This window comes from Eucalyptus grandis, chromosome 3 (genome assembly GCF_016545825.1).
Source record: "Eucalyptus grandis isolate ANBG69807.140 chromosome 3, ASM1654582v1, whole genome shotgun sequence".
NCBI lineage: Eukaryota > Viridiplantae > Streptophyta > Magnoliopsida > Myrtales > Myrtaceae > Eucalyptus > Eucalyptus grandis.
Genome location: NC_052614.1, coordinates 17,511,554 through 17,536,931, shown reverse-complemented (window position 1 = coordinate 17,536,931; position 25,378 = coordinate 17,511,554). Strand labels below are relative to the sequence as shown.

At 40.9% G+C, this 25,378-nt stretch overlaps 5 protein-coding genes and 1 non-coding gene across 7 annotated transcripts; 4 read left to right on the top strand and 2 right to left on the bottom strand.

The window, feature by feature from the left end:
* The first annotated feature begins 624 nt into the window (after positions 1 to 624).
* LOC104436692 (SPX domain-containing protein 1) lies at positions 625 to 4,115 on the top strand. Of its 2 annotated transcripts, XM_039308060.1 has the most exons (4): positions 626 to 934; positions 998 to 1,145; positions 2,707 to 2,833; positions 3,438 to 4,115. In XM_039308060.1, the coding sequence occupies exons 1-4, from the start codon at positions 822 to 824 to the stop codon at positions 3,887 to 3,889; spliced, it is 840 nt and encodes a 279-aa protein (XP_039163994.1). In that variant the 5' UTR covers positions 626 to 821; the 3' UTR covers positions 3,890 to 4,115. The 2 variants fall into 2 exon arrangements, with proteins under 2 accessions (XP_010047841.2, XP_039163994.1); XM_010049539.3 differs by having other exon boundaries at positions 625 to 1,145.
* A 5,922-nt stretch (positions 4,116 to 10,037) lies between these two features.
* On the top strand, positions 10,038 to 13,994 carry LOC104436691 (heme oxygenase 1, chloroplastic). The gene is made up of 4 exons (XM_010049538.3): positions 10,038 to 10,963; positions 12,322 to 12,545; positions 13,358 to 13,465; positions 13,629 to 13,994. Exons 1-4 carry the CDS (start codon positions 10,528 to 10,530, stop codon positions 13,719 to 13,721), a joined length of 861 nt encoding a protein of 286 aa, XP_010047840.2. The 5' UTR covers positions 10,038 to 10,527; the 3' UTR covers positions 13,722 to 13,994.
* A 1,220-nt stretch (positions 13,995 to 15,214) lies between these two features.
* On the top strand, positions 15,215 to 15,287 carry TRNAR-CCU. Its single transcript has one exon. It is a non-coding gene; the product is annotated as a tRNA-Arg (tRNA).
* A 382-nt stretch (positions 15,288 to 15,669) lies between these two features.
* Positions 15,670 to 18,252, bottom strand: LOC104436690 (protein BUNDLE SHEATH DEFECTIVE 2, chloroplastic). Its single transcript, XM_010049537.3, has 5 exons — positions 18,055 to 18,252; positions 17,822 to 17,919; positions 16,944 to 17,007; positions 16,078 to 16,174; positions 15,670 to 15,943 (listed from the first exon to the last, which is right to left on the bottom strand). The coding sequence occupies exons 1-5, from the start codon at positions 18,110 to 18,112 to the stop codon at positions 15,865 to 15,867; spliced, it is 396 nt and encodes a 131-aa protein (XP_010047839.1). The 5' UTR covers positions 18,113 to 18,252; the 3' UTR covers positions 15,670 to 15,864.
* A 97-nt stretch (positions 18,253 to 18,349) lies between these two features.
* Positions 18,350 to 21,720, top strand: LOC104436688. Its single transcript, XM_010049536.3, has 9 exons — positions 18,350 to 18,510; positions 18,653 to 18,786; positions 18,992 to 19,064; positions 19,364 to 19,446; positions 19,817 to 19,855; positions 20,597 to 20,667; positions 20,760 to 20,874; positions 21,010 to 21,137; positions 21,464 to 21,720. Exons 1-8 carry the CDS (start codon positions 18,465 to 18,467, stop codon positions 21,076 to 21,078), a joined length of 630 nt encoding a protein of 209 aa, XP_010047838.1. The 5' UTR covers positions 18,350 to 18,464; the 3' UTR covers positions 21,079 to 21,137; positions 21,464 to 21,720.
* A 209-nt stretch (positions 21,721 to 21,929) lies between these two features.
* LOC104436687 lies at positions 21,930 to 24,506 on the bottom strand. Its single transcript, XM_010049535.3, has 2 exons — positions 23,770 to 24,506; positions 21,930 to 22,705 (listed from the first exon to the last, which is right to left on the bottom strand). The coding sequence occupies exons 1-2, from the start codon at positions 24,391 to 24,393 to the stop codon at positions 22,343 to 22,345; spliced, it is 987 nt and encodes a 328-aa protein (XP_010047837.2). The 5' UTR covers positions 24,394 to 24,506; the 3' UTR covers positions 21,930 to 22,342.
* Between the last annotated feature and the right edge of the window lie 872 nt (positions 24,507 to 25,378).

The window sequence follows — 25,378 nt, the reverse complement described above, 5'->3', positions numbered from 1 at the left end:
ATATTTCGGGTCCACGACGTCACCAGAAACGGCCGAGGAACCCCCAGACCGGGAAGGTAAAAAAAAAAGAACAAGAAGAAATCTTGGCAAATCGCGGGACCAAGGCAGGGGCTTCTCAGCAATTTACTTTATGGCCACTCGGGATTTATAAAATTATCCGGCAGGTCCCCCCCCCACGCCCGTGCGCCTTTTTTCTCCCGACGAAGATGAGGCTCCTCCCCGCCTCATTCGCCGCCCTCTCACTGTCGCCGAAACCAGCCAGTAGCCGCGCGATGTCGAGCCACTGCACTCACGCCACCAACGCCCAAAAAGAAATCATAAAATAAAATAAAAAAAAAAAAAACAAAAAAGAATTAATTCATTCATTAACAGGAGCACTCCAGAATTTACTCATTATAAGTAACTAACCCAGGAAAGCCAGAAGAGCTCCACGAAATGACTCGCGGCGCCACGTGGCATTCCGCGAGGCGCCGGGAACCACTTTCGGAAAAGCCGGGGGGGAGGGGGGAGAAAATTGGAAAAGGTTATTTAATTAAATTACTTTTTCGGGAGGGATGGTGTTTTTACGAAAATAGTAGGATATTCCTTGGCACAAATTGACGAATATTCGCGTCTTCTTTCGCCATTAAAATCACCCTTTCCTCAACGTCCGCCGTTCCTCTCTCATTATCTCTCGATTCTCGCTTCTCGCCTCCCCTTTCCTCCCCGCCGGAAAAATAACCGATTTTTCCCCTCTCTCTCTCTCTCTCGCTTTCTGCGTTTTTGCTTCCCTTCCTTCCTTTCGTCGGAGAAGGGGATTCTCACCGGCGCCGGCGGCGGCCATGAAATTCGGCAAGAGCCTCAGCAACCAGATCGAGGAGACGCTGCCGGAGTGGCGCGAGAAGTTCCTGTCCTACAAGGACCTCAAGAAGAAGCTGAAGCTCATCGAACCCAAGGGCGCCGACCGCCCCGCCAAGCGCCCCCGCCTCGACGCGGCGGAGGCGGTCGCGGCCGGCGGGGGCGCCGAGGCGGCGGCCGCGGCCGGAGGGGCGGCCGAGGGCATGACGAAGGAGGAGGTGGAGTTCATCCGGTTGCTGGAGGCCGAGCTGGAGAAGTTCAATTTCTTCTTCGTCGAGAAGGAGGAGGAGTACATCATCAAATTGAAGGTACTCTCGGCCGGCCTTGCTTCCCTGTTTTCCGGTTTTCCTGTCGATTGGATCCGTCTGCTCTTCGTTCGCTTGATCCGCGCATCGATTACCGCGAATTTTCGGTTTCCCTGTTTCGTTCCGTCCGATCCGTCTCGTCGGATGCGATTGATTTGCCTATCGACATGTGAAAACGAGCCGATTCGTGATCCTACAATCGTTTGAATTGTCCTAGTGATGGAAAACGCAATCTTTGGAACAGGATCGTGCAATTCTAGACATGATTAGCGCTTGAATCGTCGTGGAATCGTCTTTACCTCCTCGGAAAGTTACAGCCTTTATGGCTTTTGGTCGGTCGTTTTGTCCGTTATTGATCTTTTAACTAAGATTCTTAGTTAGGAAGTTTAATGTAGGAAATTACCTCGTAGTTTGGAAACGAGCAACTTGTCGAAAGGGTCATGTTACACTTTAGTGGTCATGGTACTTCTTTGAATAAGGTAAGGTTAAAATATATAATGTCGAGCTGACTGGGACCACAGATTAGCTGACGAAATGTTGTGACTAATATGCCCAGTCCCGCCTCTGGTGGGGCCGGATTCGTCGCGTGGTGCGCTTTTGCACGCGCGCCTTAGTTTGGGCTTGCGCAATTTGGGTTAGGGGTGATACGTGAAATTGCGGAGTGCCCGTGTCCTTTTGTAAGTATATTTCGCTAGATTATCGAGGCATATGCCATATTATGATCCAATAATATATATATTTATATATATAATGTGGAGCTGACTGAGACGACAGATTAGCTGACGCAAGATATTCCGTGAGTCTCTGACTGATCTATCTTGCTTTATCCATGGGTAATGGTAATTATTTTTGTCTATCGACCGTTGCCACATGTTTATTTAGTTCAGATCGTGTATAGTGATACTGTTTATGACACGAGATGTGCATAGTTGCTCTATGTGCTTAGAGAGATTTGGGTACTTAGAAGTTGCGTGGTTTTGGGATCATCCAAGTGAGACATGTCATTGACGGAATGTGTATTTTACTTAGTGGTCAAAGCACGCGACGTCTGACTGAGACGACAGATTAGCCGACACGAGAGGCGGCGGCGACCAATCTAATCTCGTTTTATTTATTTATTTATTTATTAAGTTCCTCTGGCTATGTGTGTAAGTATGTATGTATGATCCGGGATGTGTACCTATAAACTGCTGCCACGTCACACTTTTCGCCTGTAACACATGTCGATCTTGAATTGCGACAAATTCTCGTTTATTCAATTGATTTTTTAGAATCATGCATGTAGACAGACCGTGCATCCCGCTCTCATGCACGATGCATATTTAAATCTTGGATCTAGAGAACCATGAAATGGCTTGGAAAGTTCAAGCATTCAGCACCTGTTCAGATGTTGAGATGCTCACTGTTGCCACATGAAACGCCATGAATACTTGGATTCTCTAGTCAAAAGTTGGGCAATAGGGAAATGTTGTTGGGTTATTGTGTGATGCTGATTGTAGTGCCACCTCTTTCAGACTAAGAGGAGTTTGATGACTGATGTTGTTTGTATTGTGGGTTATCACAGGAATTACAGGATAGAATGGGAAAGGCCAAGGATTCTAATGAAGAGATGATGAAGATTAGGAAGGAGATTGTCGATTTCCATGGGGAGATGGTCTTGTTGGAGAATTATAGTGCCCTCAACTATACAGGTACTGCAAATTTCTTTTTCTGAGTTTTGAATCGACAGATTTGTTTATTATTGGGGATTCTGCAACCTGCAGTTTTTTTTTTTCATTTTTGTTTATTCATTTGGTTTGACTATCAGAAGACATCATTAAATTCTCAAAATCGAATGTGAGTGTAATACGGAATGCATTTTGACTTGTACAGACTGCAACCTTAGATACACAGTTGCGTGTTCTTCTGCTAGACTTAGTTGTCGCGTAGCAGGTTTTGGAAGTGTCATAACAGTGCTCCCTGTTAACTTTCTCTATCAGACGGAAAACTTGATGTTAAGTAGACTGCTTCAGATTAGTAGTACCATTTGCAGGCCAGTCTTAGACACATTTGAAAAAGAACAAATAATCTCTCAACGTCCTCCTAGAATTGAATTGCTTATGGCATTTCTCTGTGCTGTGCGTGTCTAGCGAGCTATTGGTTCAGCAATCAAGCAAACAGAATTATCATCAGTTCTCATTGGTTGAGATCAAGAAAAGAAACTGTGATCTGTTGATAAACTGACAGGGCTTTTGATTTGTGTTTTCTATTAGCCCCTCAAATTGTTTCCTAAGTCTATGTTGTCTCTGGTCACAGGGCTGGTGAAAATCCTGAAGAAGTACGACAAAAGGACCGGAGCTCTGATCCGCTTGCCCTTCATCCAGCGGGTCCTGCAACAGCCCTTCTTCACCACCGACATGATTTACATGCTGGTGAAGGAGTGTGAGAAGATGATCGACCAACTCTTCCCTGCGAACGATCCTCCCCCGCCCTCAGCCGAGGAGCCTAGAACGGATGACAGCAGCTTGGACCCCACGACCTCTGCCTCCACCAACACCGACGGTGTGCTCAGAGTGCCCAAGGACCTCGCAGAGATCGAGCACATGAAGGGCCTATATATGAAGAGCACGATATCGGCTCTGCGAGTCCTCAAGGAGATCCGGAGCAAGAGCTCAACGGTCAGCGTCTTCTCATTGCCGCCGCTGCAACTGAGCGGGGTGGAGGAGGCGTGGAAGAAAGTCCCGCTCCGGGAACAAGAAGCTAAATAGCTGTCCTCTCAGTAGTTTTTTCTCCTTTTTTTTAACCTTTTACTCTTCATAGCTGGATACACTGTAATGTGCTACAAGATTTCCTGGGGAACTAATTCTATGTACAAGACAGCATGACTAGTGTACTAAAAGGGTTCGTGTCCCTAGCAGAATTCTTACTGTACTAAAAGGATCTGCTTAATGTCTTGATGTGAGATTCGAGCTGCATCAATATCGTTCTTGCCTTCATCTCTGCACATCATTTGATACATTATAATAATAAGATTCATTATGGGGCGCAACCCTTTACAAAAAGCTAGGTGCATGAAAAAGCTTTGTTAGTGACTAGCCTAAAAATTATAAGAAGGTTGTGTAAAATTGAGTTTTGTGATGGAGCATCGTCGTTATGAAACTTTGTTGTCTCTCCCATCATCTCTCTTTGCTTCCAAGCATATTCTGATTCGTGCCCTTCTCACATCTCGAAGGGTTGGCTTGTATGACTTGTTGTCGTCCCTTTGATCATAATAATAAGATTCATTACAGGGTCCTTTACAAAAAGTGAAGCTTATAAAAAAATTAAGTTAGTGATTAACCTAAAAATAATAAGAAAGTTGCGTAAAATTGAGTTCTGTGATGAAGCATTGTCATTGCCAAATTTCAATATCTCTTTCAATCTCTCTCTGCACTCCGAAGCCAAACTTTAGTATCTCTTTCAATCTCTCTCTTCACTCTGAAGCCTATTCTGATTCGTGCCCTTCTAGCATCTTGAAATGACAAAACTTCATTGTCTCTCCCAATCTCTCTCTCTTGGCTCCGAAGCCTATTCTGATTCGTGCCCTTCTAACATCTTGAAGTGACAAAACTTCATTTTTTTCTCCTAGTCTCTCTCTTCGCTATGAAGCCTATTCCGATTCGTGCCCTTCTAGCATCTTGAAGGGTTGGCCTGAATGACTTGTTGCTGTCCCTTCGATCTTGGCGACTATGACCTCAAATTGGTTTTGGTTCAACTTTGATCGTGATGCAACATCTCCCCTTTCCATCTACTTTTGGGTATTGAATCATTATCGATTGAAAGTTGAGTATAATCCTTTATTTCTCATTTGATTAAAACTATTACTTTTGACATTAACTAGATGAAAAAGGAAAACTTTATAATCCACTTATCTGTCATTTGACGTTTCCAAAAATAATCAAAATTGGATTCATGCGATCCGTGAAGAGGTCATTAGTGATTATTTGAGTATCTTGTTTAATGCTGCCAATTTTTCGTGGAGCTGTTGCATGCCCTTGCACGGCATTGTCAAAGTCGTAGCAAGGGTTGGAGCGAGGGGGGAATAACAGAGCCAAATACAATTAATTATGTATGTCGACCAATGAGATTATACAGGCTAATTGAAATATTCTTTTAGGAAATATTAAAACAATAAGCAATTAAAGGCGCCTACTTTTTTATTTCGGTCAAAAAAGACGGCTACTTTAGATTGCATGAGTTCAATAAAATAAAAAATAAATAAATTTGTTACTCATCTAACAATGATATCCAAGAACGAAAAATATTGGAATGGATTCGACTCTATCTATAATATATTATGTAAATTTGAATTTTAAAATATTTTATCAAAATTGATTTCAGCAAAAGTCAGGCCAAAACAGTCGAGACTTTATAATATATTTGTGAGATTTTGAAAAATTAATGTGAGCTATCCCCACAACTTAAGTCGCTAGATGAATGCATAATTTAACAATTAAATATTCTATTAAAATATTTTATTATATTCTTTATGTCAAATTGCCATTAGTGACATCATTAGCGTTTCGTTTACACAAAAGCTCTTCATAATTATCTAATCTACCGCTTCTTGGTTCAGCTGATGAGACACAAGTATTATAGTATTAATTCCAAAATGAACTTCCACTTTAAATTATTTTTCTGTAGCATTCGTTATTCAAAATTTTAATTTATTTTTCTATATACGGTCCTCTCAAGATGCCCACCAACTGTTCAATAAAAGGCCTCAAAGCATTTCTCAGCGGTATCTTTTTCTTTAATTTTTATTTTGGCCACTCTTGCCATAATTTAATTTATTATCGGCAACCTTCTCTTGAAACATGTCTTCTACTTAATTTTTTTTGCACGGTGATAAAAAATTCTGCACTTTGATTACGCAACATTGTGGTTAAAATTAGATTTGCGCTATGTTGACAAAACTGCAAGTAACAAAAGATGCTTTAAAAATGAGATTAAAGTCTCCTTTTTATATACAGCCATGACTATAAATACAAAGAAAATTTGGTAGAAACAAAAAAAATAAAAACATTGGGTCTTCTAATTGAAGTCTAGCTATCATTCAAAATCTGTAAGTCTATATTACTTTGCCATTTTCAATCTAATCAATTTGCTCCTTGTTTGAATTTCTCACCAAAACGAATATAGCATATGGGCAAATTTTTTATATCTCAAGTACACGTTCAAACCAAAATAAATAAAATTGTCACTTAAAATCATGATTTACCACCACAAAAAGAAATTAAAATCATGCAATGCATGGGCAGAGAACTGCTTTTAACAAAACAAATGATAAATAATTTCTGATTTATCTAATGTATCGGTTATTGATATGCACCGATTGAAATGAAGAAAACTGTGCAAATCATGGACAATGTATCTAGTGTTATAGTAATCACGTTTGGCTCATCGCATAAGCATAACATCACACTTCTCACTTGCGGTTTGTTCTTGTGGTAGATGACGTTGTTGTTAACTTTCAACAATGATTGGTGTAGGATCCTTTGGGTAATATCCAAAGGATATTACCACTCTCCACCCTTTTCACTCACAAGAGAAACTATATGGCTCATGTGAAAACCTTGCTCTTTTTTTTTCTACCCCATCCTTATTCATGCAAGACCGCATAATCAAACGAGAGGGGGTTACTTATTGAATCTACCCCTATCTTGATTTTCATCTAATGGCAGCATTTTCCACCGACGAGAAACTCCCTCCAACCCTACTGGCTTATAGATTATTATCGTCACTTCTCGGTAGAGCTATCAAATGGGTAGGTTGGGTTGAAAATGGGTTGACCCAAGTACGATTAGGAGCGAAGGAAAACATGGTCAATCTCATCATCATTACCTTCAATCTGGCGATCTCTGAGCTAAGCTTCTGTGTGGGTGGAGGATCCAAGCCCAATGCATTCATTAAACCCTCGTATCGCTCTAGCATTTCCTGAATCGGCCCATCATAGCAAGAGAGGTTTGCCGAACTTAGTCCAGCAATGTGCTGCGCTTTTAAAAGGCTCATTAGACTCGAATCCCTGAGGCCCCCTCCTCATCCCCATGCCGTTCTAAACCTACTATCGAAAACCCCATGCCGTTCTAAACCTACTATCGAAAAAAGAAGTGATAATATCACGAAAAATCTCAAATTAGTAGAATCATGATATATTTATGCCAAATGCATTTTCGTGTCAATGAAGATTCCAAATTAATAGATGCATGATAAATTTACCCTTTGTTAGCTCGAGTCAAATTTTACTGTGAAGTCGTTGATGGCATTAGAAACCTACAAATTTAATATGCGAAAAACCCCAAATCCCAAACTGATATATTCATAATAAATTTATTCCAAATTAATTTTTGTGTCTCCAAAAATTCCATTTGCTTCCCTCAAATTTTACTTAAATTGTACTAATTTGGAGTCTTTGACGATACGGATTAATTTTGAATAAATTCATCATGGGTCTTGGTTTGCAATTTTTCATTGTTTTAACTCAAAAAAGAAAAGCGATTGAGTTATAACGTTGTTTGAACGTTAGCAGCAGGAACGAGGGGGAAAGAAACGCGTTGACGCGGGACGATGCATTTGTGAATTTCTATGCTTTTTACTTGGATGAGACGAGTTTGGGTCTCTGTGCTAATTAAGCAATAGCCATATACTCGACAGGATTCTCGGGTAGCAAAAGGAAGGCCCAAAGGCCAAAATCACATTGAAAAAAAAAAGAAAAAAAACTCCACGAATGCCAAAACTTCCTACGTCGATCCGCTTACAAAAGGGATACTAGGATCCTATGGTATGTTCTTCGGCTCAAATCGCAATTACCCAATTCAATCCGCACGCTGATTGGCCTCCCACTAATCTTCATTCAAATGAGGAAAGATATCTCTCCTCCGTTCTTGTGAAGGAAAATGGCAGAGGCGATTTTGATTATTTAGCAGAAGACTAGTGAATCGCTTCGCAGTAGTTTCCGTGAAAGTGTTAGAGGCGGCACCACCCCATGTAGGGGACGCAGGATATACGTATCAGTACTGCGGCGGGGGGCTGAACTTTGAGACCTTTGCATTTGGAGACTATCGACTCGTACTTAGAGCTCACCACACGAGTCACCGCTACGACATAGTAGTTGACGGATTATTGTTCAATCAAAAGGTCGAGAAAGAGGCGACTTCTAGACATAATTTTAAGAGTTTGTTTAGATTGATTTTCACCGTCTACGAATTTATTTTGACATAAATTTCTGTCCGTAATGAAAACGGTCTTCATTGACTAATTATTTCAAACAATATGAGCAAATTTAAAAAAAAAAATATTTTTGAATAATTTATCGTTGGCCAAACAAAACAAAGTTGAAAATTGTTTCAGTTAAGTAACGCGGTAGGAACGGTTCAGAGCTTTGTATAAAACGTTAGTGATATTTTGATAAAAAGCTAGACATGTCTATCGCCATATTGTTAATGTTTATTTCAGAAAATTAGTGAAACAAAAAAAAAAGAGAAAAGGAAATGGGCCGAATCCTGATATGAAATAGCTGGTTCTTGGATGATATTTTTGGACGCATGCTGACTGAATTCCTTGCCTCTTTTTCATTTTCCATTCCTAACCTTTTTTGGAATAATGACATAAATAATCCATAAATTTTTAATTTTTTTAATTTCTTTGAACTTTAACCTAATATGCAATCAGATTCATAAATCTTTAATTTATTTGATGTGATTCTTAGAATTTGGGTATTTATTCAACTTAAGTAGGATATAAGTATATTAGTACTGTGACAGGGGTTGAACTTTATGACCTTTGCATTCAGAGACTATTGACCCACATTTAAAGCGCACCACACAAGTCATCGCTGCGACACTAGTAGTCAATGATTTTTTTTCTTTTTTTTTTTTTCAATCAAAGGTCAAGGAGACATGACTTCTAGGCATAACTTTAAGTTGTGATATTTGTTATGGAGTGTTTATATTGATTTTCATCATTTATGAAAATGTTTAGGTATAAACTACTATAAAGATGAAAGCATTTTTCGTTGACTTAAGTACTTGAGCAATATAGGCAATCATTTTTTAGGATTTTCTTTTTTAATATCATCTTTCATGAACACAAACAAAGCTGAAAATTGTTTCAGTTAAGCAATATAGTACGAGCTGTTTAGAGGTTTGTTTAAAACGTTGGTAATATCTTGGAAAAAAAGCTAGACCCATCTATTTCTACATTGTTAATGCTTATTTCAGGACTGCTAAAAGAGAAAACATGGCTAAATCCTAATATGAAATGGGCGGTTGTTGGATGATATAGTTGGACCCATGCTGTATTCCTTGTCTCTTTTTCATTTTCCTTTCTTGATCTTTTTTGGAATGATGATACAAATAGCCATTGAACTTGTAGTTTTTATATTTTTAATTTGTTCAATGTGATTCCTTAGACTCTAACCTAACGAGCAAATGGCCTTGAAATTTTAATTTATTTGATGTGATATCTGAAATTTCGATACATATTTAACTTAGTATTTAAATTATGTAAAAATATTCAATGCTATTTTTCTATTAATTCAAGTTCAATGATAATAATATGTTGCCCAAAAATTCAATGACAATAATACAATATTTTTATATAATTCGAGGACTAATGTAATAAGTACTAATAATTTAAATACCGCATTAAATAGATTAGAAATTCATGGATCATATTTCATATTAAGCTATAATTGAGAGATCACATAGAATAAATTAAAATTTAAGGAATTAATCGCATTATGAGTTAAAGTTTAGGAACTATTTATCTTATTTTTCCTTTTTAGTTTTTTGTCATTTTCCTTTCTTGGTCCTTTTTCCTTCCACGGAATTGAAGCGTCTGGAAAAGAGACGCCAACAACAGAGTTCCACACGTTTTCCTCTCGCGTCGCTCGAAAGTGTAAAAAAACACCTCACTCAGAAACCACAACTTTGCAAAACTCGAGTTCCCTTCTCTTCTCCTCTTCGCGTTTCCCCCCGACCGCCGACCTCCGCCGACCTCCGCCCGCCGCCGCCGCCGCCGCCGCCGCTCCCCCCATTTTCACATTCTTGACATACGCAGAGCACGTGTCCAGCTTCCATCAGAGCTTTTGCAGATAAGCTCGCAGCACCACTCCGCCCATGCGGCCTGCATAAAGGCAACAATAGAATATTCCCACAAAACCCGAAGCACATAATTGTCTTGCTATTCTTTTGTTATCCAGCCTGTTGTCCCTGCCTTGAAGATTACTCTTTGAATCCTCTCGTTCCAAGTTCAAGCCCCCTGCCCCCACCGCTCTCTCTCTCTCTCTCTCTGTTTCTGTCTGTTGGGTAATTTCCCGCTTGAGGTACCGTGCACTCTTCTTCAGTCTCCCTCGCTAGCGGCGTCAATGGCTTCTTTAACCACAGTGCCTCACTCCGCCTGCTTCTTGAGCAAGACCCAGTTGTCGGAATCGCGTCCTGCCCGGGTTTCCTTTCGCCCTCGTCCGGGGACCTGTTTCTTGCAGAGGGGGTCTTTCCGGGCGGCTCGCGGGATCAGGAACATGCCCCGGAAGGCGGCGGTGGTCGCGGCGACGACGGCGGAGAAGCCGAAGAAGAGGTACCCCGGGGAGGCGAAGGGGTTCGTGGAGGAGATGAGGTTCGTGGCCATGAAGCTGCACACGAGGGATCAGGCCAAGGAAGGGGAGAAGGAGGTGAAGGGGCCCGAGGAGAGGGCGGTGACGAAGTGGGAGCCGAGCGTTGATGGGTACCTGAGATTCCTGGTGGACAGCAAGTTGGTTTATGATACGCTCGAGAGGATTGTGGAGGATTCTGCTTTCCCTTTCTGTAAGTGTGGTTGATTTTATTTGTGGTTTCTTTCGGGGGTGTAATTAGTTCTTGGTTTGTCGTTCGGTGTTGTGATCAGGTTTGATTGATTTTATGTGATTGTGATAATTTGTGATTATTGGGATGCTGGGTTTGAGTGGTTGGATGATGCTTTTGATATGGTGAGATGGACCTGTTAGAAATATGTGGCTGTTGAGATGTCAAGCTAGTCTCAGATGTGGATGATTGTTGGATGGTTTTCCTTTTATCCTGAAGGAGGATTGATGGTTTCACTCCTTTCTGCCTAGCAGAAAACGGTTTCACTCCTTTCTGAGTTTCTTTGTGTGCCTTGCCAATTTCTTGCTTCTGTGTCACAATGCTGCAACCAGTCATTGTTTAAAAATTATGGTGTGAAAAAAGTTGGAATCTTGGCGGAGGAGGAATGATCGAGCCTCTAACAGTTTGAAACACACAATGGCACACTTCTTTCTGCCTGATGAATTCAGTGAATGCATGCATCGGACAAACTTGTTCAAAAGCTCGACCTTTTCTTTTCTTGTGTATGATGGTGTTCTTCTTGGTTTAATTTTTTTATTTATAGATTTCCAGCTCTTTCAATACCATATTGCTGGCAGCAGATAAAAACCTCTTGTTTTCATTCAGAAATAGAACTCCTCTGCGTTGCAGTCCACATTTGATGCTGAGATATTTGAAATGTCATTTTGTGTCTGTTGCCAGCCAAAGCTGGTCTATTGTGATTGAGGATCTTAAAGGGAATGTAGAATTAGGATGTTGGATTCTCGGTTCTTGAACCATTTTCTTTTCCGTGTGGGAATGCTGCAATTGGCTTATCAATTGTAATTGTTTATTGTCACTCTGTTTAGTTGGGCTTTTCAGATGTACTTGTTTATTATCACTCTGCTGTTTCTCGGGAAGTGTACTCTTAACACGTGATTAGGGAAAGAACTTCTCTAATTTTTATCTACATAATTCTTGTTTTAGCTTGTAGACACCAATGAGAAGTATTATGTAATACTGTCCTCATTCTAAGCAGCTAGTTCAGTGGTTTCAGAATATCTGGCTGTTGCATTTTCTTAGTAAAAAATCTCCTTGAAAACTCTTCTTCTGTGCATAATTTCCACCACCCAAAAAATAAAAATAAAAATCCACTTAGTCTTTATTTAATTTTCGTGACTTGAGAATAAAATTTACCCATATTTAGGACACTATGAATTCACTGCAACCTGCTAAATGCTAGAAAATTAGGACTGACTTTTGTTGACATACATTTGCACGGGTTTTTCCTTTGAGTGTGCATTTGTTTTGATCTCAGTCATGACCCTGAGCCAATGGGAATTTTTGAATTTTTTTGAGTGTAGATGCTGAGTTCAGAAATACTGGTTTGGAGAGGTCAGAAAAACTGGCGAAGGATCTGGAGTGGTTCAAAGAGCAAGGTTATAACATTCCTGAACCTTCTTCACCTGGGGTGACATATGCCCATCATCTCAAAGAATTGTCTGAGACAGATCCTCCAGCATTCATCTGTCACTTCTACAATGTTTACTTTGCCCACAGTGCTGGTGGTCGGATGATTGGGAAAAAGGTGAAGTGCTAAGGCTTTGAAATCAGTTGGTTTATTTCTGTTCCAATTCATTTGTGCATAAATCAGTGTGTTAGATGGATATTTTTCATGCTTGAAGAGGTCAAATATGCTGTCTTGAGCCTAGTCCAAATGGAAGAAACTGAATCCATGTCAGCTTAAAGTTTATGAATGCCACCAAATTCTCAACCATTCTGCCTCCGCCTCCTTTAAGTGGATATTGAAAGCTGTGTTTATTCTTATGTGTTGTGGGTCTTTTAAATTTCTGATCTTTTTCTTGGATCCATGGAGAATTTGTTGTGATATGTTGAATTGGAATTAGGTGGCAATAGGCAATTTTTTCTTTGATCATAATAAATAATTTAGTAGAGAGGCATTGGGAGGTTGCCAAAGCCGCATATAGAATTCCAAGCCCTTAAGAGCTCAGCCACAAAAAGAGAATCTATAGTTTGTCAAAAAGCAGTTACCTCCATGAGCATCTTTCAACCACGCCAAAAGTATAAAGCCAATCTTTTTTATTCATAGAATCTGCCAGGACCCGATTCGACCATTCAAAAGTATAAAAAGTTTATCTGTATCTGATCTGCCATGTCAAAGGCAATTCGGATGGAGGTGAGTGACAGATAACCCATCCTTCATTCAGAAAAAAGGATTGATTTTCCGAAAACTTTATGAGATTCATTGGCATTGTTATCCTACTACCTTGCTGTTTATTTTCCTGAGCATGCTACCAACTTTGCTGGAGTATCTTTTATATTCTTGATATGCTTTTCAAAGTGATAATTCATTTATCTCTAAATTTTATCTTGTTTTAGGTGGCTGAGAAGTTACTTGATAACAAGGAGTTGGAGTTCTATAAGTGGGATGGTGAACTTCCCCAACTATTGCAGAATGTGAGGGACAAACTGAACAAAGTTGCCGAAGTAATTCCTTGGCACTCTTCTGCTACATCGTTTACTCATGTGACTGGATTTGTAAATGGTCTTCACTGTTATATATTCACGTGGAAGAGTTAGTTCCATGGTTTGACATGTAAACTGCTTGTTTTGTTGTCTAACGTGTAAATTTCACATGTGGTGTCACCAGAACTGGACCAGGGAGGAGAAGGACCATTGCTTGGAAGAGACCGAGAAATCATTCAAGTACTCTGGCGACATTCTTCGTCTGATACTGTCGTGATGCACATATGAAATCCCGAGTGTTGCACAACCTGGTTTAAGTAACGGGGCAGAAAGCCTTGACAGTTTACACCTGTGTTTGAACCTGCACAATTGATCTGCAACCGCAAGCAAGTCCCCGGATTTGTTGGTTGTTCCTGTCAAATGTGACATATGGATTCTTTTCTTCATGCGGAACAGAAAATAGGGTTCTGCTGTACATAACTTCTCATACCGAAACTTGGCTAATCTTTTCTTGATTTATGAAGCGGGAGACATGAATTTCTTTTATCAATGGTTTTCCCCCTTTAACTTTACATTGACGTATTAGCGTGTGGAGTACCTGGTTGGGATTTAGGATGCGGCTTCTCGGAACACGATTATGCGAGGTATTACTGTGCCTGTACTTCATTTTGTTAGGGTTGAACACTAACCTCCTAAACTACTGCCATGTTCCGAATCCTTTTCCGACTAGGCCGAGTCTTTGATGGCTCGCAAAGTGAGGAGGTACGCATGTCGGCTACAAAGAGGGATTAGGACAGCCTGGTGCATTTTAGGAAATAACTGCATCTTCTTAAACCGTTGTTTTAGGAAATGATTGCATCTTCTTAAGCCATTACTTTACCATAGGACTAGATTCAATGAAATAGTTTGATTGAATTCAAACAAGTTGGAATTTTGGGATAGTTTGAGTCATTTTGGGATGGTGGGTCCGTCTGGATTTCAACGCCATTCGCACTGAAGTCGTGAGGATAATCAAAATGACCCGAATAGAATCAAAATTGTATAGTAATTAGTAATATTATTAACACTATTTGTGATGTGATGGCCCATTTTTAAATACCACTTTCATTTTCTGGTACTAAAGGGAAAGGATAATCAAGAATCGAAATGGAACAGTTCACTTCGGTTTCATTCAAAACCATGGGGAGTCAGCTTCCGCAAATGGCATTTTATTAGCAATATTTGTGAAGTGGGGGTCTATCCGGAAGTACCACTTTCACTTTCTGGTACTGAAGGGAAAGGATAACCAAGAACTGAAATGGAACAGTACACTCCGGTTTCATTCAAAAACATGGGAAGGTCAGCTTTCGCAAATGGCATTTTCGAGTACAACCGAATCATCCAGATCCCCTATCCCCTCTTCCTGTCGCTCTCTGTTGGTACTGAAGGGAAAGGATAATCAAGAATCAAAATGGAACAGTTCACTTCGGTTTAATTCAAAACCATGGGGAGTCAGCTTCCGCAAATGGTATTTTATTAGCAATATTTGTGAAGTGGTGGTCTATCCGTAAGTACCACTTTCACTTTCTGGTACTGAAGGGAAAGGATGACCATACAGCACACTCCGGTTTCATTCAAAACCATGGGGAGGTCAGCTTTCGCAAATGGCATTTTCGAGTACAACCGAATCATCAGATCCCCTATCCCCTCTTCCTGTCGCTTTCTGTTGGTGCGTAAGAAACGCGCGAGTACGAAATAACAATAATGATGTGAGATCATATGTCCAAAGCAGCGCCTGTAGCTCAGTGGATAGAGCGTCTGTTTCCTAAGCAGAAAGTCGTAGGTTCGACCCCTACCTGGCGCGAGTCTGGTTCCCTTTTCCTTCTTTTAATCAAATTAGCCATTACTTTCACTTGTGCTGTTCTCCTTCAAGATTTCTTCACCGTGTAATTTGTCAATGATTTTGCATCTGCCATGTGACTGTGTCAAGAAAAGGCACGGAGCTTCGGATGGCAAAGCTGAAGAATCGCGGCCGGCCAACGGAGGAGCATTAGCCCAAGAAAGCTTCGCTATGATCAGTGACAATCAGTGACAAGGATGCCGTCGCAAGATCAGCGTCTCTTCTTGAACCACGACAGGGCGTCAACTCGACGCTGCCAATCACATTGGCTCAGAAGAAATATGTTCCAGGAGCGGTTCTGGAGAGAGACATTTGAAAACCGGCGGTATTGTCGTGCCTTAACCGCTACATCAAAACCGCTTCCATATAAATTTATCAGAGAGAACACTAAAGAACTGAATGTACTCGATACGGAACGGACTTCATCCTTCTCATTGGGACTTCAAAAACAGCACATTGCATACTATCCTTATGAAGGACGATTGTACTAGAGGCTAATGCGCATTACTGAAAATAATGAAATTTAGGCAAAAGGAGAAATTCATTCGTCAAATGTGCTCATGAATCCACCGAGGAAGCCGGCTCCATTGCAGTCCCCGCACAACATCTCCTTTTTGCCTCTGCAAGCCAATTTAAAAGTTAAAACAACATCACGAATTGCAGGTAAAAGGAAAGAAACAGGGACATTGCTAAACCCTGGCCATAAGCAAGTGACTAAAAATGTGTGTGTGAGAGAGAGAGATTGCTCAAGTACCTGCAAAGCCAACATATCCCGCCCGCTTTAAACTGTCCGTTGAAGTGGTCTACAGAGTTTACTCCAGTCCCTTCACATTGGGAACACTGCACTGCACCTGGTAATTACAGAGGAAATCAAAATCTTCCATTCCAAATACTGCGCCGCATCCTACTAGATACTAACACTTGGTAATAAAGCAAGCCTGACATTTTGCACAGAAAATGATCGTCGACGTACAAGTTTCAAGTTTCTATGATCTGATAAACTCAACTAACAGACACACCAGATGCCACTTCCTTGGATTGTTTTTTTCCCTGAAAACTCGTCCTCAACCATAATGACAACCAATTGATGGAAGATGAGAGAAACCAAGAAAACAGTTTGCCTTGTCTGTAAATGTAAGTACATCTCTCCCTAGCTATGGTACATTCAAAGGGATCTCTCTCTCTCTTTTTTTTTTTTTTTAATGATGAGCAGTGGAACAAGTAGAAAAACAGTTGTATGATGGTCCATTTATGATATGAACTTGCCATAAATAAGCGCAGAGAAAATCTTAACATTGTGATAAAAATTATAAGCCATACTCCAAAAGGAAAGCTTGCTATTCAATGCTTGTGATATCTTGTAATACAATGAATATAATTTGTGCATCAGGAGCAATAAGCTCATAAATGTGCATATCTGCAAAGAATGTTCATGTCGGGTATAAAATATTACATCAAAGTATACAGATTGGCAGTGTAGTACACATGGTATTATGGCAGTGGATGTGGATTATGGAGAGCACTCATGGTGATTTTCTGCAGAATGTAGCAAGTCTTGAACATATGGACAAAATTTAGGAGTCAGTAATCAGTATTCAAGAATCAATACTTGACCATTACCATTTCCATCACAATTACCACAAACAATGCTTCGGGGTTTGGTGCCTTGACTATCCTCTGCAGCCTGTAAAACCAGGAGACAATGTTCAAGCCAAAGGAATATAAAAAAACAGAAAAAAAAAAAAAAAACAATCATGGAGAACAAACTCAATATGTATAAATTCAAAAGGTCATTGGAAAAGGATTTTGTTAAGAAGTGCCCTCAAGTTACTTGTTAAACACCTCAATGAAGAAAATTTGTCATTTCCAATCTATGATCTTTCTTGTGTTTTGTGTAATCCGTGTATTGAAAGTAAAGACGTTCCTTATTAAGTATGGTTAACAAGTGCTTCAAGGCCACTCGTTAACAAGACTCTTCTAAAAAATACCCATTTAGACATTACTTTGTTGTGAAAGGTTACTTCTCCATATTTTGCCCTCTTGCTCAAGCTAACAAGCATGTGATTAATCCTTCTATGATCTACTAATCATTCAAGTAGCCAGAACATCAATGGCGCAACATTTTTCACTGTCAATCCAGCTAGATTTCTCGCATGAAGTTATTACCACCCGATAAACTTCCTAGCAACAAATTGCTCAAAACCAAATGAAATACCAATAAAATCCACCCCTGTTGCCCATGGATTACATTATCGCCCTGCCACAGGTTATTACATAATTTGCATGGGTAGTCCAAGGCGATTTCCAAAAGCTCAAGGCAATCGAACCCTCATTCAGTATGGTCCAACTCAGAGTAATCTCATCACCAAACACCCAAGAAGAAAGAACAGCCTAAGAAGCTACCACCCATTTGCTTCAGCATTAAAACCCCTCATCCCCCACATACTAAAGTTCACTGCAATTTAAGAAGCAAAAAGATTAGCCTCAGAAGCCATCACCTTAACTTCCACAGACCGAAATCTTGCAACTTTAGTCCCAATACACGCTTCATTCACTCGGAGAACTTTCCCAGCAACCGAGCTACCAATCACCGCTCCTGCAATGCCCACCCGCAAAAACAATAGCAAGATTGAACGTCAAGTCAAGATTTCACAAACAAGAAAATCAAGAATCAAGGTCACATCCACATGGGAGGGAGGGAGGGAGGGAGGGAGGGAGGAAGAGGAAGTACCCACTCTGGGTGGAGGCTTGACAGAACAAGCCGGAGCGAAGCATATAGAATTCGCCATGTCCAGGAGATGCTCCAAGCTCCTCTCGTTCTTGGGTTGGACTGAGCACAACCGGAAAACTCAACCTAAAAGGAAAGGAGATGAACGACAGAGCAGCTGAGGTTTTTGCCTCTGATCCCCCACAGATAAGGCCCTCATGGTTTCATGAATGGGGACAACTGTAAATTGAACTTACCAAAATACCCTCCACAGAAACTCTGAGCAACGGGTGGAGCTAAGGGGGTGAAGGGTAATATCGATAGTCTGTGGCGAAAGCATTTTCCTTTCTTGGGGGCAGTGGTTCCGCTTGGCGCTCGCAGAACCAGAACCCAATTTTTCTTATTATTTGTAAAACAGGAGAGAGAGAGAGAGAATGGCAAGCGCCCTCTTGTCCACCGGTCTCTTCGTCCCGTTAAAAAGTAAGCACATCAAAGCTCGTTCATTTACAATTTTTTAAGGTTCAAAATCTCACCTTTTGAGCTTTTCACTGTGATTTGCTATGCTACTTTCGTTGGAATTGAGAAACAGCTCGGGGTCTCTTACATGTGCCATTTTGAACAGATAGAGGAGAAACTGGTGGGTTCTGCTTGTGGAATTCCAGGAGCTCAATTCATGGCGAGTTGCTTTCCAAAGCCAATCTAGTGAAGAGGGAAATTAGCAGCGACGCGAGGGGACGCCTTGTGATTGCCTCCGTGGTTGGTTTGCTCTTCACCTCTGCTTGTCTGTTTGTCTGTTGTCTTATCTTGAATTCAGTCTTTTGGCGTTCAAAACTTGGCTTAGCACGATGGTGTGCAAGAAAAGGGCTTGCTTAGACTATTTTGGTAATTTTTTATACTTATGAACTTGGAGCTCTTCGGGGAGCTGTGGCCTGATACAGTTGGTCATTGTAATGTATGGCAGCTTGGGAGGAAGGTCACCCGGAGAGAGACTGTAGTTCCTGACCCTGATTATAGAATACCCATTGTCTTACTTGGTAAGTGCCCTATTACGTTGCTTTTCTCACGTTGAAGTTTGCTTCTACTTGCTCTCCACAAACTCAATTGTGATAGGATGATTCAGGTGAACCTTCAGAATTATGTAACACTCCTGTCGTAACGTTTGATCTGGGGATTATCCTATTGGCTACTGAACTGATCTTGACTGATCATTTTTCCAAATCTTTAGAATTCGCTTCTTGGATGTTAGTATTTACTGTCATTAAGAAAAAATAGATCAGTTGTTAGATGGTCAAATGGCAATGAAGAAGCTGACAGGAATATTGATATGAATCAGGTATGGCTGGTGGATTAGCCTATACAAACAATCTGTTACCTGCTGCCCCTGTTGGTCTACTTGGGCTGCTCTTATTATTTCAGGTGATGTTACAATTAAGGCACGTGGATCCTCTACTGGTACAGTGCTCCTCCCGGTGCCTCGGTAAATCTCAATCAATGATTCATGAAAATGAGACTTTCATCAACGGTTGAAATTTGTTGAGACATCAAGGGGAGCACGACAAGGAGTAGAGGATCCTCACCCATAATTAAGGATCAATTTTTGCAGGCAGGTTGTGAAGTGGAGTAAAAAATTTGTGTCTGACACGCCACCTTAAATTTGCTTCCTTTGGCAATAACTAGTTGAAGATTTTGAGTTTACTTTGACAATGTCTGCTTATTACTCAATGCAAATTGTGATCTAGTTTGCCTAAATGGTGACTCTGTTTTCTTTCTCTTCCTTTTGATCCAGACTACTAGAGTGAGATTTGTCTTTGATGATGAGGCTCTGGTACGTTAATCGATCTTCATTCCAAGCTTCCAATTCATGCATGAGCTAATTGGCAAGAAAACTAATTTGAGTGTTCTAGTCTCTATGTGTATTGTGATGGAAGTAGATTCTCCTCAATGTGATCTACATTTCTTTGGTCTGAATTTCTTGCACTCAAGCATTGTTCTGGCCCTTCACTATTTTGACTTTAAAAGTTCAAGGTGGACCTCGATGATTCTAATTCTGGAAGCTGAAGCTTCTGCTTTTGTAATACTCAATTTAAGCTCATCTGCAATTAGAGAGTACTTTGAGCTGATGTGTTAATCTTAACAGAAACTCCACCTACTATACAACTTAGATTCTTTTCTCTGATAATAATTGGAATCTGAAGATGGTTTAATACCATGATTCACTAGTTTCTTCATTGTATCTTTTCTTTCATTATTTCCGGAATTCTTCCTTTAGTCATATTATGTCTTAGTAACTGTAGTTTGAGGCTTTGAGCCATGTCATGGTGACTTTAGCTTGAGCCATGACCACCCTAATGGATTACTCTTCATTTCAAGATCCCAATCAGATCAGTTAGTTGTTACAGGAGGATGATTCTTCTTGACAAATCATATGCTATGAGATTGACTCAGATTCATTTTAGGCTACCCAGCTCCCTGGTTTCACGGGCTTTGGATTTTATAAGAAACATGAAATAACTTACTGGTTGCATATAATTTCACTGCATGGTGCTATTATATTTCATTATCTTAGGAGGTGAAAGTTGGAGAGGAGCTTCAACAATCAGGTGAAAATGTCTTCGTAGGAGGGAAAAATCGGTGGAAGTAAGTTTTTTAGTTGCTGCAGTAACTTCGAGAAAATTTTGCTTTCAGTGAGAATTACAGAAGCTGCTGCTTTGCGTTCTGCATGTCTACAGATACTCTACCTTTGTGAATTGGGAGCTCTGGTGGCCAAATTTTCCTGTCCTTGTGTACTTCAAAGAGACACAAACAAAGCCTGAGGGACAAGTGCACTTCTTTCCAGTAATTTTTGTAAGTGAAAGATATAAGTGAATTGCGATTGCTGCAAAATCATGCTGCATCTTGTCCAGCTTCTCACTGTTTTTAGGTTGTGGAGCCAGTGAAGGTTCGAAATCTCATCTATGACTTTTTTTCTTGGAATATCAGAATGGGAAGCAACTGTATGATGTCATGGTGGAGAGAGCTGGTCCTTCAAAAACAAGCGGGCCAAAATAATGCTAAAAGAGTTTATGCATCAAGCTATGCCATATTATGTGGGACTTCAAATTGACGAGGTATGGCATTACATACTAAAAATTGTCAAAGTTTGTGAAATCCAAGAACGAGTGATTTCATTCTAGATTCTGTAGCAGCTGTATTTCTGGGTATTCTTTTGGTTGCTTCTTCATTGTGATTTTTGGAAGTTTGAAGACTTGTCTTGGTTGTCTTTTATCATCAATCTCTTAGAAAAGATATTTATTTGGCCGTGTGATTGACCCAGAGGCTTTCGTTTCTAACGGAATTATTTGAGTCACCTTATGCCATTTGAATGCAACTAAAGATTGTCGCACGAACATCATCCTTTTCCCTCCCATGACATCTGCGATTCTTTCTTTTGCAGGAAATGCTTCAGAGTGCTCGGTTAATTGAAGATTCACTATGAGAGTTACGTGAAAGACAGTTTTCTCATGTGCATATGTACCTATGTATGTTTTCTTCCGGAATGGTTGTAGCCAGTTCGAGTTCAATGTACCTTTGTACATCACAAACGAGAAAGAAATCTGTATATTTATAACGCTCCTCTAATTGTTTACATGGATCATGTCCCCTCGTATCTTGTAACCACATCCAACTTTTTTATGCATGGAGTTGTCGTGAGACTGAATCTTCGTGAGACTGAATCTTTGGTAGAATGGAGAATCCTCTTGTTCTCTCTCGTTCATGCATAAGCACAAACTCACAAAACCCTGAAACTATCAAATGTTTAACATGCTTCACCAATCAAACCAAACTACCATGAGTACATTCTAAATGTGGTCAGATTGCTTCATTCTCATGGAGATATAAATTCACAGGAAAAACAAGACTACAAGTGAAAAGGTGTTGAATATGCCTCTGTAAGCTCTGGTCACACAACTTATTTTGCATTCACTCGCCAATCGCAAGGTCATTTGCTACAAATACAAAGCATGAATTGCAATAAATAAACATAATAACAAATTGGGTGTGGCAGATCTAATGGCGACAGATACAACCCTAACTATACTCCAAGAGAAAACCATAAAGTATCTGTGCTTCCTCACTTGCTCAATAACTGGCTCCTTCAATGGACAGTGTATCTCATTACAATTCCAAATCTAATTCTCCATCTAGGAACTGAGTGGAAGTTCTGTCCAAGGGTAGGCAAAACTCTCACAAAGGAGTCTGCTAAAGAATTGTCCCTTTTCATGCTTGACACGATGATCTTACATCAACAAGGCTAAGGTAAATTAATCCACTATCAGCCGTTCTTGGTGCAGTGTGCGTCTGTACCATGCTGGGTGCAATGACGATACCCAACAGAGTGAAGAAATTCTCGAATCCCTTTAGAACTGCTGTTACTTGCCTGCAACAACCGTTCATCTTCCTCATAAATCAAATAGGGTGCCTTGCCTGCCTCTCTTGACAGCAACTTCACGGCCCCCTTCAGAACATGATGCTCCCAGCCCTGAACATCTATTTTGATGAGAAGAACCGGTTCTGACTCTGGTATCACTTCGTCCAGCGGGATGGACCTTACTTGAAGTTCTATTTCTTCATTGGACTTGAATGCCAACTTGGCACCAGCTGATGAGACAGCACTGTTGTCGAGCCGGCCAACCAACTGAAAACATCAGTCAGCATGGACATGATCAGCACAGCTAAAAGCATAGCCCGATCCCAACAATAAAAGAATAATTGTACTCTCAATCTTATTATAAGAATGACTGCATCAGTATTGGGAACTCAAAACATGATCAGATCATATGACATCTGGGACTGGAAGGAGCTCATGCAGATTGTCCTCCCTATTATTTCAATCTAATTATAGAACTTGAACACATATAGTTACATTTTTATTAGCACAAAGCAGCACGAGTCCTAAATCATATAGTGCCACCATCTCTGTTGCACCAAGTTGCACAGCAATTCAGATAATGAGTTTAGTGAGAATTATAGAGGCTGCATTCTTATTTCACAACATTATTATTGTTAGTTCACAGCTTCAATGTAAACAGAGAAGTTCAATGTTGGTACCCATTAATGGATACACCATGCCAACTATTGTCATTTCGAAATACAAGAGCTCAAGATGTTCACTGTTGAACTTGCAAATAGCGAATACCATTTTGAGAGTGTAAAATAGTTCGAAATACGCACTATCTTCTAGTTCTAGCCACACCATTAAACAATTTCATTTACGCACAGAATGCATCAAAGCACTGAAATTTTCTTTCCAAGGGCATTACAATGATAGAGGGCCAAAGCCTACCACTCACGTTACATCCCATTCGTTAACCACTCACGTTACATCCCATTTGTTAGGTCAAACCAAGCCAAATGGAGCCACATTCTATTAGCATTCCATTGATATTACCACATAAGTTTAAGCAGAAACCTATTGGATCGGAAAATTACTGCTCCACAGTTCAACCTTTGTCTCACATTCATATTCAGATCAAGCCATGGAGTCCCTAGGTTAGACTCTTTCAAGTGGCATATACACTGAATGATCAACTACAAAATTGGAAAATGCACGAACGTCACTAGCCTCCTAGGAACAAGATTCTCCACCAGCAGACAGAACTCATTCCATTTTTTCCAAAAACGGAAACCAACCGATACAGATGAAAAGCCTCAAATTTTAGAGCGATTCAAACAACCCAACAAGTATAAAGAAAACGCCACCTTGTGAAATGTGATGTTCCCAGCCCTGTCCGATGCAGCCGCCGCGAACAAATCCATCAGCTCCCCGACCCGATTCATCCAAATCCCATCGCAGATCCGCTGCAAGTTCTCGAAAACCGGCTCGAAGGCCAAAACCCTGAACCCCATCGCCGCGGCGGCGAAGCTGGCCATCCCGACATTGGCGCCCACGTCCACGAAAATCCCATCTCTGCCCTCGCTCCGGAACCCCTCCAGGAGCTCCTGGACGGTCACCGATATGTCGGGCCGCCGGAAGGCCTTGCCCTTGAGCGTCCGGACGATGTTCTTGTGGGGCTTGTCGGGGAGCGACCCGAAGTCGGAGAGGGAGTAGAGGAAGGGGTGCTTGACGCCCTCGACGACGTTGGCGATCACGGGGTGGGCCTGGGGCGACGCGAAGCAGTCGAAGGGGGAGATGGCGGGGGAGGAGAAGCGGGATTTCGTGGCGAGGGTGGTGGTGACGGTAGGGGCGTCGGGGGAAGGGGAGGAGGAGGGACGGAGGGAGACGAAGTAGAAGATGAGGAGGAGGAGGGAGGAGGAGAAGAGGAGGAGGAGGAACCTGGAGGACAGGAACTGGGGCTGCTTCTCCCTCCTCCACGCGTTCGCCATTGCAGGGAGCTGCTGCTGAGAGAGAGAGAGCGAGAGCTTCTGGGTAGATCAAGATTGGATCTTGGCACTGGGCCTGAACCTCGACTTTGGAAAAACTTGCCCCTTACGGTTGGGTATGTTTCAAATTTTGCGTCGAAGGAATTATCTTTTTTGACATATGAATTTTGCCCATTATTTTTTTTATAATTTTTTTTTTTGGATTTAAAACACATAAAGAAAAAAAATTGATTGTTGCTTTTTTTAGAGGTGAGAACAAATAGAGACAGGAGTAGAGCAGATCTGTTGAAAAGGTAAGAAATTTTCTCTAGCCATAATGGTTATTGTGGATGACTAATATGGACAGTCACATTCAATTTTGAGTAGTTGCATATAGATATAATGTTCATAACTTATGACTTCCAGTGGAAAGCATGGTTGGAGGGAGGATTGCACGAAAATAGCAAGTTAAATCAAGTTCATAGTTACTTCATTTAGGTATATTTGATTCTGGAGTTTTTTTTCGATCAATGATTCTTCATGCCATTCTCAAAGATCTATAATCTAGTGATGGTTGTGCTGCCAATGGCTGACATTGGCAAGGTTTTGAGAGAAAAAAAAAATACTTACTACTATACCTAATATTTTCTTCATTCTTGATAAGTGTCAAGTGGACAACTCTCTTGATTGATTAATACATGTACAAGTGGGGTCCACTCTTCAAATTTTTCAACTACCCTTAGCCTATTTCACATTTTCCTCTTCTTTCTCATATGATCGATCTTGCTCTCGACACCCTTGTTGGCCATCATTATAGGCGGGGCCCTTTTTGGCACATCTTTGAGATTTTCAACGTCGAAGGATGGTAACCACTGGGATTCGCCTCAGTGGCCATCCTTCCAACATGGAATGGGGAGGTGAGGGGTTCAAATCCCCACATTCTCAGGGGGATGGGGTGAGGACGCGTAAGTTTCAGGAGTGGGTTTTGACTCCCACGCGTTGCAAGAGA

Excerpts from the sequence above, each read along its gene's own strand:
- LOC104436692 (XM_010049539.3), top strand. The coding sequence starts at position 822 with ATGAAATTCGGCAAGAGCCTCAGCAACCAGATCGAGGAGACGCTGCCG. Across the intron at positions 1,146-2,706 it reads AGTACATCATCAAATTGAAG|GAATTACAGGATAGAATGGG; the intron begins GTACTCTCGGCC and ends GGGTTATCACAG. Across the intron at positions 2,834-3,437 it reads TAGTGCCCTCAACTATACAG|GGCTGGTGAAAATCCTGAAG; the intron begins GTACTGCAAATT and ends CTCTGGTCACAG.
- LOC104436691 (XM_010049538.3), top strand. The coding sequence starts at position 10,528 with ATGGCTTCTTTAACCACAGTGCCTCACTCCGCCTGCTTCTTGAGCAAG. Across the intron at positions 12,546-13,357 it reads GTCGGATGATTGGGAAAAAG|GTGGCTGAGAAGTTACTTGA; the intron begins GTGAAGTGCTAA and ends ATCTTGTTTTAG. Across the intron at positions 13,466-13,628 it reads AACTGAACAAAGTTGCCGAA|AACTGGACCAGGGAGGAGAA; the intron begins GTAATTCCTTGG and ends TGGTGTCACCAG.
- LOC104436690 (XM_010049537.3), bottom strand. The coding sequence starts at position 18,112 with ATGGCGAATTCTATATGCTTCGCTCCGGCTTGTTCTGTCAAGCCTCCA. Across the intron at positions 17,920-18,054 it reads CAAGCCTCCACCCAGAGTGG|GAGCGGTGATTGGTAGCTCG; the intron begins GTACTTCCTCTT and ends TGGGCATTGCAG. Across the intron at positions 17,008-17,821 it reads TTCGGTCTGTGGAAGTTAAG|GCTGCAGAGGATAGTCAAGG; the intron begins GTGATGGCTTCT and ends CTGGTTTTACAG.
- LOC104436688 (XM_010049536.3), top strand. The coding sequence starts at position 18,465 with ATGGCAAGCGCCCTCTTGTCCACCGGTCTCTTCGTCCCGTTAAAAA. Across the intron at positions 18,787-18,991 it reads GCCTTGTGATTGCCTCCGTG|CTTGGGAGGAAGGTCACCCG; the intron begins GTTGGTTTGCTC and ends AATGTATGGCAG. Across the intron at positions 19,856-20,596 it reads TCTTTGATGATGAGGCTCTG|GAGGTGAAAGTTGGAGAGGA; the intron begins GTACGTTAATCG and ends TCATTATCTTAG.
- LOC104436687 (XM_010049535.3), bottom strand. The coding sequence starts at position 24,393 with ATGGCGAACGCGTGGAGGAGGGAGAAGCAGCCCCAGTTCCTGTCCTCC. Across the intron at positions 22,706-23,769 it reads GGAACATCACATTTCACAAG|TTGGTTGGCCGGCTCGACAA; the intron begins GTGGCGTTTTCT and ends TGATGTTTTCAG.